The 17,207-nt window shown below is 39.4% G+C and overlaps 1 protein-coding gene and 1 non-coding gene across 8 annotated transcripts in view; one reads left to right on the top strand and one right to left on the bottom strand.

Moving 5' to 3' along the window:
- Window positions 1-17,207, bottom strand: part of MLH1 (mutL homolog 1) — a 51,188-nt gene that overhangs the window by 1,369 nt on the left and 32,612 nt on the right. For 3 of the 7 annotated variants that reach the window (XM_065886031.1, XM_065886026.1, XM_065886028.1), the window contains 5 exons: window positions 6,097-6,205; window positions 5,161-5,224; window positions 1,588-1,752; window positions 931-1,023; window positions 517-630 (listed from right to left, as the gene is read on the bottom strand). In XM_065886031.1, the coding sequence (XP_065742103.1) occupies window positions 517-630; window positions 931-1,023; window positions 1,588-1,752; window positions 5,161-5,224; window positions 6,097-6,205 (545 nt within the window). Of the gene's footprint in view, window positions 1-516; window positions 631-930; window positions 1,027-1,587; window positions 1,753-5,160; window positions 5,225-6,096; window positions 6,206-17,207 lie in introns of all 7 variants that reach the window. The other 4 variants (XM_065886025.1, XM_065886027.1, XM_065886029.1 and 1 more) reach the window with 4 other exon arrangements.
- Window positions 14,549-14,621, top strand: TRNAG-UCC (transfer RNA glycine (anticodon UCC)). The gene has a single exon. It is a non-coding gene; the product is annotated as a tRNA-Gly (tRNA).

The raw sequence follows: 17,207 nt of genomic DNA, 5'->3' as shown, positions 1-17,207 counted from the left end.
AACGGAACCAATAAAATCTCTGAGGTACTCCTGTATTTCAGTCCCCTCTCCCCCACCCAGCCAAAGCCTCCGAAATAGTTGTGGATTGAAAGAGCACTGTCATCTGACACAGAAACATGAGGAACCCAGGCTGACCTTCCGTAAGAGCTGGGGCCCTGACCCAAGTACAGCCGTGTCCCCCTGGCACAGCAGTGGTCAGAGGCAGAGTGAGGCACAAGCCGAAAGAGACTGGGGAGACTGACCCAGAACCTGAAGGCTAAGGCTACACACTTCCGGGCTCACAATGGGAGATACAGTCCACCCACTAGCCCTGAAACTTCCCATTTCTCACTGCAATGGCTTGTGTTTGTACATCTGATGGTGAGGTCACTCTGGAGGCACCTTCTATATTTCAGAAGGAAATAAAACTCGTAAGAGCTGACCACTGTGTTTGAAGCTTATATGCAGCGGATCCTAGGAATTTAGAGAGGGCAAGATTGTGCCCCCAGTCCCGGGCACCAGTGCGCACCCTCATACCTGCTGGCCTGAGAGGGTCGACTCCTCAGACACATACTGCTTCCGGATGGAGTAAAACATCGCACATTCTTTACCAAGGCTTTCAAAACATTCCTTTTCGTCATCCCAGTTCACCTGCTCCAAAGAGAGAATTCAATACCTCAACATAGGTACGTGCTTTAAACACATTTCATTTCTAAATGGAGATAACAGACAACTTAAAAACTAAACGTGACTTTTTAGGCATTAAAGCTGTAAGTTGGAACTACTGAGTATTGCTGTGGGTGGGCAGGGATGAGAGGGACCTTAGCCATGCTACCCTTTTCCTCTTCATCATTACAGACGACAGCAGGGCCATGTGCCCTCCCCGCCCCCACCCCACACACACGCTCACACACCCACAGGACTGTCATCAGGATTGGCTCCATCACTTGCCTCAGTGGCCAGTCGGAGAATGAAGATAGGCAGACCCTCCAAGGGGGGCACGTAGTTGTCGATCAGAAGGGGTAATCCAACCAGGTTCCCTTCCTGCTTGTGGAAAAAGGCCAGGACAGGGGATAAAAAATCATGCCATTACAGTTTAAACAAATTCTCCCTGGTGCTTCCTCCAGGTCTTGTCCTCAGACCAGCCGTTCTGGGCAACCAGGTGCTTGACCAGGCTGGGCACTGGGGGCAGCAGAACTAAGCACTCGGAGCTTTCTGTCCTGACATGTAGCAGAGCCACCTTCTCTTTGGATCTGCTCACCAACCAAAGAACACATCAAGGAAAGCCCCAGAAATCAAGGGGTAAGAGGAAGAAACCTCTTAGGAGAGCAAGTGGCAAAGCATCATTTCCTTCACTGGGGCCTGCAGGGGCAGTGGGATTCAGCTCTCCCTCCTGCCTGGGTCCTGCACCCTGGGGACAGGAATGGGCACAAATGGATGATAAAAGTTGTGGAACCTAGAAACACAAATAGGGAGTGAAGATGTCACAGAGGTCACAGGCTGCTTCTGAGAGGGGGCCCAGCCTTCTTGTCCTGATCCTGGACCAACTACAGAACTTGACTCTTATCTGAAGAATACAATGGAGGTATAAAAATGACCGTCGCCCACCTCATCAATCTCCAAAGAGAAGTAGTCTGCAAGCATCTCAGCCTTCTTTTTCAGAAACTCAACAATGTATTCAGCAAGTCCTTCTTTGGGACCATCTTCCTCTGTCCAGCCACTCTCAGGACTATCTAAGGCAAGCATGGCGAGGTCAAAGAGTGGTGCTGGCTCCTAGGAAGGATCAAAAACATTAGGGGTGAGCATAACAGGGCATCCAACGCAGCCTGAATTCCCACAAAACCATCTTCACAACAGCAGGTGAGAAGCGACAAATCTAACACTCATTCTGCAGTTCCTCCAAAGAAAACACCTGAAAATCCACAACAGAAGCTCATCCTCCTCCTCACCAATGGCCATTGCAACAGAGAAGGTGTGACCAACAAAAAGACCTGCTGAACAGGTGGGAAGGCGAGGCCGTGAGGAGGCACTTTACTTCTGTGTAGCTTTAAGGACCCCAATTTCGTATTTCTAGAAAATCACAAGGCAGACACGAAGCAGATCATTCATTTCTTCCTACTGCCTTACCCATAACTAAAGCAAGGGGGAGGGAGAGTGAGTTAAATCGAATGACATTTCAGGTAAATCATCTGATTAGGAAGAAGACAGTAATCTATTGTGAAAAATAAGATGCCTAAATTTTCTTCCATTTCTCTCCTTCAGACATTGTAACTGTTGTCATACATTTTACATATTATAAACCCACAATACACTGTTCTTACTTTTTCATAACAGAGGAGTCAATTAACAAAAAGACCTAACAATCCTAAATGTTTATGCACTCAATAACAGAGCTTTAAAATATATGAAGGATAAAACACAACTGTGAAGAGAAATAGACACAACTACATGGAGGCTTCAATATCCTTACCCCAATAATTGACAGAACAAGAAAATCAGGATACAGAAGATTTGAGCATCACTATCAACTTGATACACCTGCCATTTATAGAATATTCTACTCAACAAGCCCATTTTCAAGTGCACATAAAGTATTTACCAACATAGACTATATTCTGGGCCACAAAACAAGTCTCAATAAGGTAAAAGGATTCCAATATGTTCTCTGCAAAAATGGAATTAAGGGGTTCCCTGGTGGCGCGGTGGTTGAGAATCCGCCTACCAACACAGGGGACATGGGTTCGAGTCCTGGTCCGGGAAGATCCCACATGCCAAGGAGCAACTAAGACCGTGCGCCACAACTACTGAGCCTGCGCTCTAGAGCCCACAAGCCACAACTGCTGAAGCCCACGCACCTAGAGCCCGTGCTCCGCAACAAGAAAAGCAACCGCAATGAGAAGCCCACACACCACAACGAAGAGTAGCCCCTGCTTGCAGCAATTACAGAAAGCCCATGTTCAGCAACGAAGACTCAATGCAGCCAAAAAATAAAATGAAACAAATAACTTTTTAAAAATGGAATTAAATTAGAAATCAATACCAGATCTCTGGAAAATCCCCAAGTAATTAGAAACTAAGTAATATACTTCTAAATAATGCGAGGGTCAAAGAAAAAATCAAAAGGGAATTTAGAAAGTATTCTGAACTGAATGAAAATGAAAACAGCTTATCAAAATGTGTGGGAAGCTGCTAAAGCAGCACTTGGGAGAAATTTATAGTACTTAACACCTATACTAGAAAAGAAAGATCTCAAATCAGTGACCTCAGCTTCTGAAACAGAAAAACAAATTAAACTTAAAGTAAGTAGAGGAAAGGAAATATAAAGATCAGAGCAGGTAGCAATGAAATAGAAATCAGAAAATTAACAGAAAAATCAATGAAACAAAAATTCAGTTGAGATCAAACCCTCAGCCAGACTGATCAAGTTAAAAAGATATAAATTACCAAGATTAGGAATGACAGAGTACAGTACATCAGTACAGATCTACAGACATTAAAAGAATAAAAAATATTCTGAACTTTATGGCAATAAATTTGAAAACTTAAACGGACAAATTCCTTGAAAGAAACCAAATACCAAGGCTCACTCAAGAAAAAGCTAACATGAATAGCTCTGTATCTATGAAAGAAATTGAATTTTTAGTTAAAAATCTTCCTGTGAGGAAATCTCCAGGCCCAGATGGCTTCACTGATGAATTTTACCAAACATTTAAGGAATAAACAATTCTACACAAACTCTTTTGGAAGATGGAAAAGGAAAAAGTATTTCCCAACTCATTCTATGAGGCCAGCATTACCCCATACCAGAACCAGACAAAGACAATACAAGAAAACTACACACCAATATCATTCGTGAATGCAGATGTTACGAGTTGTAAACAAGGGACTTCCCTGGTGGTCCAGTGGTTAGGACTCCACACTTTCACTGCCGGGGCCTGGGTTTAATCCCTGATCAGGGAACTAAGATCCCACAAGACGCGCAGCCCAGCCAAAAAAAAAAGTTGTAAGCGAAATTTTGACAAATCAATTCCAGTAATATATAAAAAGGGTAATACATCATGTACAAGCAGGGTTCACCCCAGGAATGCAAGACTGGTTTAAAATATGAAAATCAATCAATGTAATTCACTATAGTAACAAACTAAAAAAAGGAAAACCATACAATTATCTGAACAGATATAGAGGAAGCATCTGAAAAAATTCAGCATCCATTCCTGAATAAAAACTCTGAGCAAACAAGGAATAGAAGGGAACTTCCTCAACCGCCTAAGGGTCATCTACAAAAAACCTACCGATGGCAGAAAGCATACTTCATAGTCAAAAGCTGAATGCTTCCCCCAAGATCAGGAATAAGAGAAGGATTTCCATTCTCACCACTACTGTTCAACCTTGTACTAAGCTTCTTGCCAGTGTAATCAAGAGAAAGTAAGAAAAGGCATCCAAATTGGAAAGGAAGGAATAAAACTGTCTTTACTCACAGATGCTATGATCATCTATGTAGAAAATCTGCTGGAGTCAATAAAAAAGCTACTAGAACTACTAAGTGAGTTTAACTAGGTCACAAGATATAAGATTAATGTACCAAAACACTTGTATTTCTAGATACTAGCAACAAATGATTGACAATTTATAAAAATGTCACAATAGTATCCAAAAAATATGAAATATTAAGGGATAAATTAACAAAAGATTTTCTCCCCAAATTGATCCATAGATTCAACACAATCCCAATAAAAATTCCAGAGGGTTTTTTGTAGAGTATGTCAGATGTAAAAAGCAGACATGAAACTACATAGATAGTATGATTTTTAACTCTAAATTAAAATTAGGCAATGACAAGGTCTTGAAAGAAATGGACTAAACTTGTTAGCTGGAGTTGTGTTTGGGTCATGGGCTTTAAAGAATGTTTACTTCTATTTTTATCTCTTTCCAAGTTTTCTTAAGTAGATATGTATTAATTTCTATAATAATAATAATAAACATTTAAGTTGGCTACCAAATGACTGTTCTGCTTTGTATAAAACTATATGAAGATACCTCCATATGCAAATCATACAATAAACTATTCTAAGCATATTTAGAAAAATTTAATATACTACAAATAAGATAATAAGGCAGAGCTATTTTCAGAAATGACCAGTTGTTGAAGTTTCAGAAATGAGAACCAGGAAATAAACTTACCGATAACCTCAGAACACCAAAATTGGCAAAATCATAAATGAGAATCTGATAGAACAGTTCTTCACTGAAAATAAAAATGAAGTGACATTAAGGAAAAGCTGAATCCATGCTTCAGAGCCAAGCAGTAGGGACAAAATGGGAGAGATAACCCGAGACGGGTAGGACAGAGATGTGCTGCTTCGCGGTGGCCTTTCTAACAGTCCTGGGATCTCCTGCTCCACCAGGGCTTTGGTGGCCGGCCTCTGCACACAGGTCAGACCACTAAGACCATCTGCCTTGTCATCACCCGTGCTCTGTCCCCACCCCTCTGGTGCTGTAAAAGGTTCTAACACTCAGTAGTGATAAAGTTAAGAAGGAGTTTTTGTTTGCTCACCTTTTCCCCACTTGCAAAGAATCCTATAAATGACTTCTTTTACAACTCACCATTTAAAAAATATGGGCTGTATAGGGAGGGCAGGGACGTGACCCCGGTTTTAAATCCAATCAGTTGGACTTAAAGGGCTGAGAGTGGGCGGTGCAGCAGACGTCCGCCAAAGCATCTCCCACAGTACCCTGCTGTACACAGCACACGCTGCAATGCTCCACCAGCACTAAGCCCTTAGCACCCAGTTCACAGCAGCCAACTTTTATTGAGCACTGGGCATCTACCAAACCCAGGCATCTCATGTAATTTTACCTTCACAAAACCCTGCAAGTTAAGTAGTAATAACCCAAATTTCTCATCTTACAGATGAGAAATCCGAGACACAGATTAGGAAAGTGACTTGTCCATGGTCACATAAATGGTAAATGGTTAAGCCCAGATGTGAAACGACATGTGACTAAAGCCAGGGCCCTTTCCAACTATGTCATCCTGCTCTCCCCAGGTTTTCCTGCCTCTGCCTCCAGGACTACTCTTCTAGCAGCTCTGCTTTTTTCACATTCGCACCGATTTACCTAAGTTTGGTGGTGTTGAGAAGGTATAACTTGGTCTGATGCTGTGCCAAGGCCCATTGCGGATTCACACAGCCCACAAATGAGTGGTTACGCAGCACCTCCCGGAGAGCTGGAAAACAAGACACAGGTCAGTAACTGCACCCCACCAACACCTCTCTGCAGCCCAAAGCACCAGAACTAGAGACAACAAACAGGTACCTGAATGGAACCTCTTGCTGAAAGTACACACGAAGAAGGAATAAGATAGAACTAATCTTTCAAAATGCAACAAGGAATTGCCAAAAGATTTAGGAATACTCAAAGATCACCATCCAAGACAAAGCAGGAAGCCAGAGAAGTAACAAGAGCTCTGAAACCAGCTTTATCCCAAGACACTGGAGGAACTGCAGGTATCAAGAACTTCAGTTTTTGCAGGCTCTGAGGTGTAGAGAAAGAAAAACAGAAGCCTAGGAATGGTGTGAAATGTGGACTGTAACAGGAGGCCACTTCCCCTCTTTTGCAGCCAGGATTCACACTAAGCAGGTTGCTTGACAACTTAAAGTGGAGATTTTAGTTTAAACTGATTCCAGGGCTGACTGTTCCTCCAGGTTCCTGATAGAATCAAATGCAAATTCTCTCTGGAGAAATTCATCTTCAACCCAGACTTCAAATAATTCCTCACAGATAAAGTACCAGGACTTAGTGGTCAAAAAGTTACAAAACACACAAAGAAACTAGGCACCAAGAATTAGAATCCAGAAGAAATCACAGAATCACATCTGCCAAGTTTTAGAGACTGGAAATATTGGCAAAGATGATAAAATAATAAGCATGTTCAGTATGCTTAAGAGGTATTAAAACATTGAATAAGTGACAGGAGACTATCAAAACTGATCAAGGAAAGACAAATATATGATATCACTTACATGTGGAATCTAAAATATAATACAAATAAACTTATTTACAAAACAGAAACAGACTCACACACAAAGAAAAATTTATGATTACCAAAGAGGAAAGCAGGTGGGGATTAATTAGGATTATGGGATTAACAGATATACACTACTATATATAAAACAAGGATCTACTGCATACCACAGTGAACTATATTCAACATCTTGTAATAACCTAGAATGGAAAAGAATCTGAAAAAGAATATGTGTGTGTGTGTGTGTGTGTGTGTGTGTGTGTAACTGACTGCTGTACATCTGAAACAATATTGTAAATCAACTATAGTGCAATTTAAAAAATAAATAGAAAAACAGAAATAACACCAATCTTACATAAACTCTTTCAAAAAATAAAGGAAGAATAATTCCTACCTCACAAGGTTAGCATAACCCTAATACCAAACCTGAGAAGACACTGAAAAAAGGAAAATTTTAGACCAATATCCTTTACAGTCATAGGTGCAAAAATCCTAAACAAAACATCAGCAAATTAAATCCAGCAATATATTAAAAAAAAAAAAAAAAGAATAATACAATCAAGAAGAGATAAGCCCCGAAAAGCAAGGTGATTTAGCATCTGGAAAATCTCACCATATTAACAGAATAAATGAGAAACACATGATCATTTTAGATACAGAAAGAGTATTAGACAACAACAATTTATAATTAAAAACTCTCAACAAACTAGGAACAGAAAATAACTTCCTTAATCTGAAAAGGGCATCTATGGAAAACCTCCAGCTAACATCATGTTTAATGGTGAAATACTGAATGTGTTCTTTCCACAATGGAGAACAAGATAATTAACACCCATGCTCACTCATCCTATTTGACGTTGTACTGGGGGTCCTAACCACTGTAGTGAGGCAAGGAAACAGTATAAAAATATGAAAGGAAAAAAGTAGAACTGTCTCTATCTGCACCTTTGGCAAGGTCACGTGATACAACATCTTTTGTATTTTAATATGCTAACAGGTGGGGGGTCAAAATACCATGGTAAACAATGGGGAAAATGATTTTATTCTGACTCAATCTTAAAAATTTAAACCAAAGTTAATAAAAATAATTTCTATTAAAAATGATCAAGGAGATTTCAAAAAAAACAAATAAAATTTCTAAAAATAAAAAGTATAATAACTGAAATTAAAAATCAAGATAGACTGGGGCTTCCCTGGTGGCGCAGTGGTTGATAATCTGCCTGCTAATGCAGGGGACATGGGTTCGAGCCCTAGTCTGGGAGGATCCCACATGCCGTGGAGCAACTAGGCCCGTGAGCCACAACTACTGAGCCTGTGCGTCTGGAGCCTGTGCTCTGCAACAAGAGAGGCCGCGATAGTGAGAGGCCCGCGCACTGCGATGAAGAGTGGCCCCCGCTTGCCACAACTAGAGAAAGCCCTCGCACAGAAACGAAGACCCAACAGCCAAAATTAAATAAATCGTCTAAAAAAAAAAAAAATGGCATGAACATTACCACAATAAAGGGGGAAAATACTCTTTAAAAAAAAAAATCAAGATAGACTGAACAGAGTGGACAAAGTTGGCAAGGTAATTAATGGTAAGGTAGATCTAAAAAAATTATCCGAATGCAGCACAGAGAGACAAAGAGATGGAAAATATGAAAGATAGCTTATGCAATATGGAGAAGAATAAATATGTAAGTAAGTCCCGGAAGGGGCAGGGGACAGGGAGAGACAGTAACTGGAGACTCTCAAGACAAAAGATCAGAGAATATCCCAGAAGTGATGAAAGACACCAAACCTCAGCTCCAGGAAGCCCAACAAAATCCACACCTGAGATAAGCAGGATACTAAAGAGATCTTAAAAGCTCTCAGAGAGAAAAGAGAGAATACCCACAAAGTATTAAAATATAAGACTGACAGCTGAATTTTCAACAGCAACAGTAGAAGCCAATGACTGATAAAACAACACCTTCAATGCACTGAGAAAAAATAATTGCCAATCTGGAATTTTAAACCCAGCAAAGAAACTTATCAAAATAAAGATGGATTAGACAAAGCAAAACTCAGCTTGCCATCTCAGGCCCCACAGAAGGAGGTGCTTAGGGCAGACCATGAAAGGTCTGAGGAAAAGAATTATGAGCAGAAAATATTGGTTAAACCCAAACAAACTGACAGTAACAACATAACATGGAACAATGAGATATTCACATGGAAACTGTGACTGTAACACCATATACCAAAAATTAATTCCAGGTGGACTAGAGATTTAAGTATAAGCATTTTAGGAGATAATATAAGAATATAGATTTAATTATCCCAGAGATAGAAAGAATTTCCTAAATAAGATTAAAAGGCCAATGTGTGGCAGAGGAGTGATCAAGATGGCAGAGTACTAGGACGTGAAGCTCACCTCCTCCCACAGATACAACAAAAATACTACATGTGAACAATTCTCACAGGATACCTACTGAACACTGGCAGAAGACCTTAGACCTCTGAAAGGGCAAGAAAATCTCCACATAACCAAGTAGGGCAAAAATTAAATAAATAAATAAATAAGAAAGCGAGAAAGGAATCAGGACAGGACCTGCATCCCTGGGATGAAGCTGTAAAAGAGGAAAGGTTCCCGTAGCCTGGGATGTCCCGTCACCAGCGGGGAATCAACCAGGACAGAGGGGGAGATTCAGAACCTCAGAGAACACAGCAGAGAAAGACATGCACAGACAGTCAGTACCACAGCTCTGCACTTCTGAGCCTGAGACACCTATCTGCTGATACAGGCGGGGGCTGGGTGCGGAAGCTTGAGCTTCAGAGATCAGACCCAGAGAGAGGACTGGGATGGACTGCACAGAAACAGCCTGAAGGGGCTGGAGCCTGGTGCAACCACACCTGATGGTGTATGCAGAGGAAGTCTGGGCTGCCTTAGAGGCCAGGTGCCATTGTGTCAGTAGTGCGTGAGGGGAGGGGCGGGAACCACCATTACAGCCTTTCTACCCGCGAGAGCTCTAAGGCAGCAAGACACTGCCTACACGAGCTCCAGGAGCAGTCACAAGTCGCTGCTGCTCCCTGGACTTCAGGAGCAGTCTCGAGCTGTGCACCTTGCCCTCCCAGACTCCAGGAGCAGTCCCGAACCACCTCCATTCTAACCATGCGCTCTGGGGGCACACGTGAGCTGCCACTGCCACTGAGAACTCCACGACCAGGCACCAGCCACAATATCTGCACATCCACTATCAAGAGGTAATGGCCAGCACACACTAAGGAAAGAGGTAGCAGACATCCAGACTAAAAACAGACCTCACACCAAAAACTCTTAAACCCACACAAGCTACACAGGGAGGCTTCCACATATAAATAGCCCTCCAAGACCACAGCAGATAATTGTTTCTCCTAAACTCATAGAGCAAGAGAACTATAAGTAAAATGAAGAAGCAGAGGAACCACTCCCAATTAAAAGACCAAGAGAATTCCCCTGAAATAACAAACAATGAAACAGACCTCTTCAGTCTAATAGACACTGAGTTCAAAAAGGAGATAATGAAAATACTGAAGGAATTTAGAAAGGCTATTGACAGAAATGCAGAGTACTGTAAAAAGGAACTAGAAGCTATAAAGAGGGACCAAGAAAAGTTAGAAAACTCATTTGCTGAGATGAAAACTGAACCAAAGACAATGAATAGAAGAATAAATAATGCAGAAGAATGAATAAGTAACCAGGAAGATAGAATAATGGAAATGACCCAATCAGAACAGCAGACAGAAAGCCAAATGAAAAAAAAAAAAAAAAAAAGAAAGCAACATAAGAGACCTATGGGATAATATAAATTGTGCCAATGTATGCATAATAAGGAGTCCAGAAGGGGAAGAAAGAGAAAAGGGGATCAAAAATGTATTTGAAGAAATTACAGCTGAAAACTTCCCAAACCTAAAGAAGGAAACAGATATCCAGGTACAGGAAGCACAGATGATCCCAAACAAGGTAAACCCAAACAGACCTACACCAAGACATATTATAATAAAAATGGCAAAAGTTAAAGAGAGGATTCTAAAGGCAGCAAGAGAAAAACAAAGGAGGCAAGGGAACCCCCATAAGGCTATCAGCTGATTTCTCTACAGAAACACTGCAGGACAGAAGGGAGTAGAAAGATACATCCAAAGTCCTAAAAGGGAAACATCTGCAACCTAGGATACTCTACCCAGCAAGATTATCATTTAGAATAGAAGGAGGGATAAAGAATTTCTCAGACAAGCAAAAACTAAAAGAATACAGCAATACTAAACCTATCCTAAAGGAAATATTGAAAGGTTTTCTCTAAATAGAAAAGAATCCATAGGAAAGAGAAAATCACAATCAGAAAGCAAATCACCTAAATAAGCCAGTACACAGATTAAAAAAAAATTCTGTGAAACTAATAATAACCACAATGAAACAGCAAAAGGATGAACATGAAGATGTAAATAAGGAGATCAAAATCATAAAATGTGGAGGAGAAAAGTAAGAAAATGTAGATTTTTTTTCATTCCCTAGAATATGTTTGAGCCTAAATGACTACCAGTCTAAGACAAGTAGATATAGGAAGGGGTTAATATACTTGAAAAATGGTAACCACAAATCAAAAACATACAATAGATTCACAAAAACCAAAAAGAAGAGAACATAAGCATAATACAAAAGAAAATCATCAAACCACAAAAGGAAAAACAAAAAAGGGACAAAGAAGAAATATAAAATCAAAGGGAAAACAAAGTTTAAAATGGCAATAAATACATATCTATCAATAATTACCTTAAATGTCAATGGACTAAACACTCCAATCAAAAGACAGAGTGGGAGATTGGATAAAAAAGCAAGAGCCTATAATATGCTGCCTACAAAAGACCCACTTTAGAGGAAAGGACACACATAGATTGAAAGTGAGGAGATGGAAATAGGTATTTCATGCAAACTGAAATGAAAAGAAAGCAGGGGTTGTAATATTCGTATCAGACAAGATAGACTTTAAAACAAAAGCCACGAAGAAAGATCTAAGGACACTATGTAATAATAAAAGAATTAATACAAAAAGAGGATTATTACATTCATATATGCACCTAATACAGGTCAACATATATGCAACTAATACAGGAGCACCCAAATACATAAGACAAATACTAAAAGACATAAAGGGAGAAATTGACAAAAATACAATAACAGTAGGAAACTTTAACGTCCCACTCACATCAATGGACAGATATTCTGGACAGAAAATCAGTGAGGCAACAGAGATCCTAAATAATACAATAGAACAGTTAATTAGACTTAATTGATATTTTCAGGACATTACATCCAAAAAAAAAAGAAATTCTTTCCAAGTGCATATGGAACATTCTCTAGGATTGACCACATACTAGGGCACAAAACAAGCCTCAACAAATTTAAGGATATAGAAATTGTCTCGAGCATCTTTTCTGACCACAACAGCATGAAACTAGAAATCAACCACAGAAATTTGGAAAAAAACGATTACATGTAGGGCTTCCCTGGTGGCACAGTGGTTGAGAGTTCGCTGCTGATGCAGGGGACACGGGTTCGTGCCCCGGTCCGGGAAGATCCCACATGCCGTGGAGCAGCTAGGCCTGTGAGCCATGGCCACTGAGGCTGTGCGTCTGGAGACTGTGCTCCGCAACGGGAGAGGCCACAACAGTGAAAGAAAAAAAAAACAATTACATGGAGACTAAACAACATGCTACTAAAAAACCCAGCAGGTCAATAATGAAATCAAAGAAAATTTTAAAATACCTTGATATGAATGACAATAAAAATACAACCATACAAAATCTATGGGATGCAGCAAAACCCTTTCTTAGAGTGAAGTTCACAGCCATATAGACCTTCCTCAAAAAACAAGAAAAATCTCAAACAACATAATATACCACTTAAAAGAATTAGAAAAAGAAGAACAAAACCTAGTCAGCAGAAGGAAAGAAATACTCAAGATCAGAGAGGAAATAAATAAAATAGAGATTAAAAAAAATAGAAAAAAATCAATAAACCAAGAGCTGGTTCTTTAAAAGGTTAAACAATATCGACAAACCTCTGGCCAGGCTCACCAAGAAGAAAAGAGAGAGAACCCAAATAAACAAGATAAGAAATGAAAAAGGAGACCTAACAACCAACACCAGAGAAGTACAAAAAACCATAAGGGAATACTATGAACATGCCAACAAATACAACAACCTAGAAGAAATAGACAAGTTTCTAGAAACATACAGCCCACCAAAACTGAATCAAGAAGAAACAGATAATTTGAACAGACCAATCACTACTAATGAAAGTCCACGACCAGATGGCTTCACAGGCAAATTCTACCAAACCTACAAAGAACTTATACTGATCCTTCCCAAACTCTTCCAAAACATTGATAAGAACACTCCCAAAGACATTCTATGAAGCCACCATCACCCATGACACTAAAACCAAAGACACCACCAAAAAAGAAAATTAGAGGCCAATATCTTTGATGAATATAGATGTAAAAGTTCTCAAAAAAATATTAGCAAACCAAATCCAACAACACATAAAAAAGATCATACACCAGTCAAGTGGGATTCATCCCAAGTTCACAAGAATGGTTCAACATTTGCAAATCAATCAACGTGATACACCACAGAAACAAAAGAAAAGACAAAAACCACATGATCATCTCAATAGATGCAAAGAAAGCATTTGACAAAATTCTACATCCATTCATGATAAAAAAAACTTACAAAAGTGGGCATAGAGGAAACATATCTCAACATAATAAAAGCTATTTATGACAAATCCACAGCCCATATAATACTAAAAACAGTGAAAAGCTGAAAGCCTTCCCACTAAAATCTGGAAAAAGACAAGGATGCCCACTCTCGCCTCTTCTATTCAACATACTATTGCAAGACCTAGTCACTGCAATCAGATAAGAAAAAGAAATAAAAGGTATCCAAATTGGAAGGGAAGAGGTAAAATTGTCATTATATGCAGATAACATGATTCTATATACAGAAAACCCTAAAGACTCCACACAAAAACTACTAAAACTGATAAATGAATTCAATAAGGTAGCAGGATACAAGATTAACACACAGAAATTGGTTGCATTTCTTTACACTAACAATGAAATATCAGAAAGAGAATGTAAAAAAACAACACCTTTCAAAATCGCACCCCCCAAAATAAAATATTTAGGAATAAACCTGACCAAGGAGGTGAAAAACCTATACACTGAGAACTATAAAACATTAATAAAAGAAACTGAAGATTCAAAGAAGTGGAAACATATCCCATGCTCTTGGATTGGAAGAATTAATATTGTTAAAATAGCCATACTTCCCACAACAATCTACAGATTTAATGCAATCCCTATCAAATTACCCATGATATTTTTCACAGAACTAAAAAAATAATCATAAAATTCATATGGAACCATAAAAGACCCAGAATTGCCAAAGCAATCCTGAAGAAAAAGAACAAAGCAGGAGCCATACCCTCCCAGACTTCAGACATACTACAAAGTGACAGTAATCAAAAGAGCATGGTATGGGACTTCCCTGGTGGTCCAGTGGTTAAGACTCTGCACTTCCAATGCAGGGGGCCCAGGTTCGATCCCTGGTCAGGGAATTAGATACTGCATGCCGCAACCAAGAGCCCACATGCCACAACTAAAGATCCCACATGCTGCAACAAACACCCAGTGCAGCCAAATAAATAAATAAATAAACACAGAACAACAGCAACAAAAAAAAACAGCGTGGTATTGGGACAAAAACAGACATATGGATCAATGGATCAGAATAGAGCCCAGAAATAAACCCATACACCTATGGCCAATTAATCTTTGACAAAAAAAGCAAGCATATACTATGGGGAAAAGACAGTCTCTTCAGCAAGTGGTGCTGGGAAAACTGGACAGCTGCATGTAAATCAATGAAGTTAGAACACTCCCTCTCACCATACACAAAAATAAACTCAAAATGACTTAAAGGCTTAAACATTAAGACATGACACCATAAAACTCCTAGAAGAGCTCAAAGGCAAAACACTCTGACATAAATTGTACCAACGTTTTCTTAGGTCAGTGTCCCAAGGCAATAGAGATAAAAACAAAAATAAACAAATGGGACCTAATCAAACTTAGAAGTTTTTGCACAGCAAAGGAAACCATAAACAGAAGAAAGTTAAGCGACAAACAGGGAGAAAATATTTGCAAACAATGCAACCAATAGGCCTAGTATCCAAAATATACAAACAGCTCATACAGTTCAATAACAAAAAAACTAAACAACCCAATCAAAAAATGGGCAGAAGGGCTTCCCTGGTGGCGCAGTGGTTGAGAGTCCGCCTGCCGATGCAGGGGACACAGGTTCCTGCCCCAGTCCGGGAGGATCCCACATGCCGCAGAGCAGCTGGGCCCGTGAGCCATGGCCGCTGAGCCTGCGCGTCCGGAGCCTGTGCTCCGCAACGGGAGAGGCCACAACAGTGAGAGGCCTGCGTACCGAAAATAAAAAAAAGGGGCAGAAAACCTAAATAGACATTTCGCCAAAGAAGACATATATTTATGTCTTTAACCCATTTTGAGTAAGACTGGATACTATAAAACTCTTAAAGGAAAACACAGGCAGAACACTCTGACATAAATCACAGCAATATCTTTTTTGATACATCTTCTAGAATAATGGAAATAAAAACAAAAATAAACAAGTGGGACCTAATTAAACTCAAAGGCTTTTGCACAGCAAAGAAAACTATAAACAAAACGAGAAGACAACCCACAGAATGGGAGAAAATATCTGCAAACAACACGACTGACAAGGGATTAATCTCCAAAATTTACAAACAGCTCATGCGGCTCAATATCAAAAAAGACCTAAACAACCCAATCAAAAAATGGGCAGAAGACCGAAATAGACATTTCTTCAAAGAAGACATACAGATGGGCAACAGGCACATGAAAAGATGCTCGACATCACTAATTATTAAAGAAATGCAAATCAAAACTACAATGAGATATCACCTCACACCAGTCAGAATAGCCATCATCAAAAAGTCTACAAATACCAAATGCTGGAGAGGGTGTGGAGAAAAAGGAACCCTCCTAGACTGCTGGTGGGAATGTAAATTGATACAGCCACTATGGAGAACAGTATGGAGATTCGTTAAGAAACCAAAAACAGAGCTACCATATGATCTAGCAATCCCACTCCTGGGCATATATCTGGAAAAAAACATAGTTTAAAAGGATACGTGCATCCCAATGTTTATAGCATCACTATTCACAATAGTCAAAACATGCAAGCAACCTAAATGTCCATTGAGAGATGAATGCATAAAGATGTGGCACATACATACAGCGGAATATTACTCAGCCATTATAAAGAATGAAATAATGCCATTTGCAGCAACATGGATGCAACTAGAGATTATCATACTAAGTGAAGGAAGTTAGAGAAAGACAAATATCATATCACTTATATACAGAATCTAAAAAAAAAATGATACAAATGAACTTATTTACAAAATAGAAACAGACTCACAGGCTTAGAAAACAAACTTGGCAGGGAGGGATAGACTGGGAGTTTGGGATTGACATGCCCACAGTGCTATATTTAAAATAAATAACTAATAAGGACCTATTGTATAGCACAGGGAACTCTGCTGAATACTCTGTAATAACCTAAATGGGAAAAAATTTTGGAAAAGACTAGATAAATATATCTATTCTTTAGATAGATATATATAACTGAATCACTTTGCTGTACACCTGAAACTAACATAACATTGTTAATCAACTATACTCCAATATAAAATAAAATGTTAAAAAATAATATTAAAAAGTTTAAAAAATATATATGGGGGGGAGCATTCATTAAAAAAATACCACATGAGCCCCAAACTGAGGGAAGATATTTTCACGTAACTGATTACTGTCTAGAATAAACATATAAAGAACTTCTAAAATCAGTTAGAAAAGATCAAGCACCCAACAGAAACATGAACAGAAAACTAGAACAGGCACTTAAGAGAAGAGGAAATACACCTACTCAGCTTTATCAGTGATCAGGGAAACATGAATGAAAACCACCATTAGACACCTTTTCACTAACACCAAACTGGTAAAAAGTCTGACAATATCAAACACCAGAGAAACAGTGGAGCAAAGCAACTCTCCACACTGCTGGTGGGACCACACACTTAGCGACCCGTTTG

The sequence above is a fragment of the Phocoena phocoena genome, chromosome 10 (assembly GCF_963924675.1).
Source record: "Phocoena phocoena chromosome 10, mPhoPho1.1, whole genome shotgun sequence".
NCBI lineage: Eukaryota > Metazoa > Chordata > Mammalia > Artiodactyla > Phocoenidae > Phocoena > Phocoena phocoena.
The sequence above is the reverse complement of the archived record's forward strand: the minus strand, read 5'-3'. Positions and strand labels throughout refer to the sequence as shown.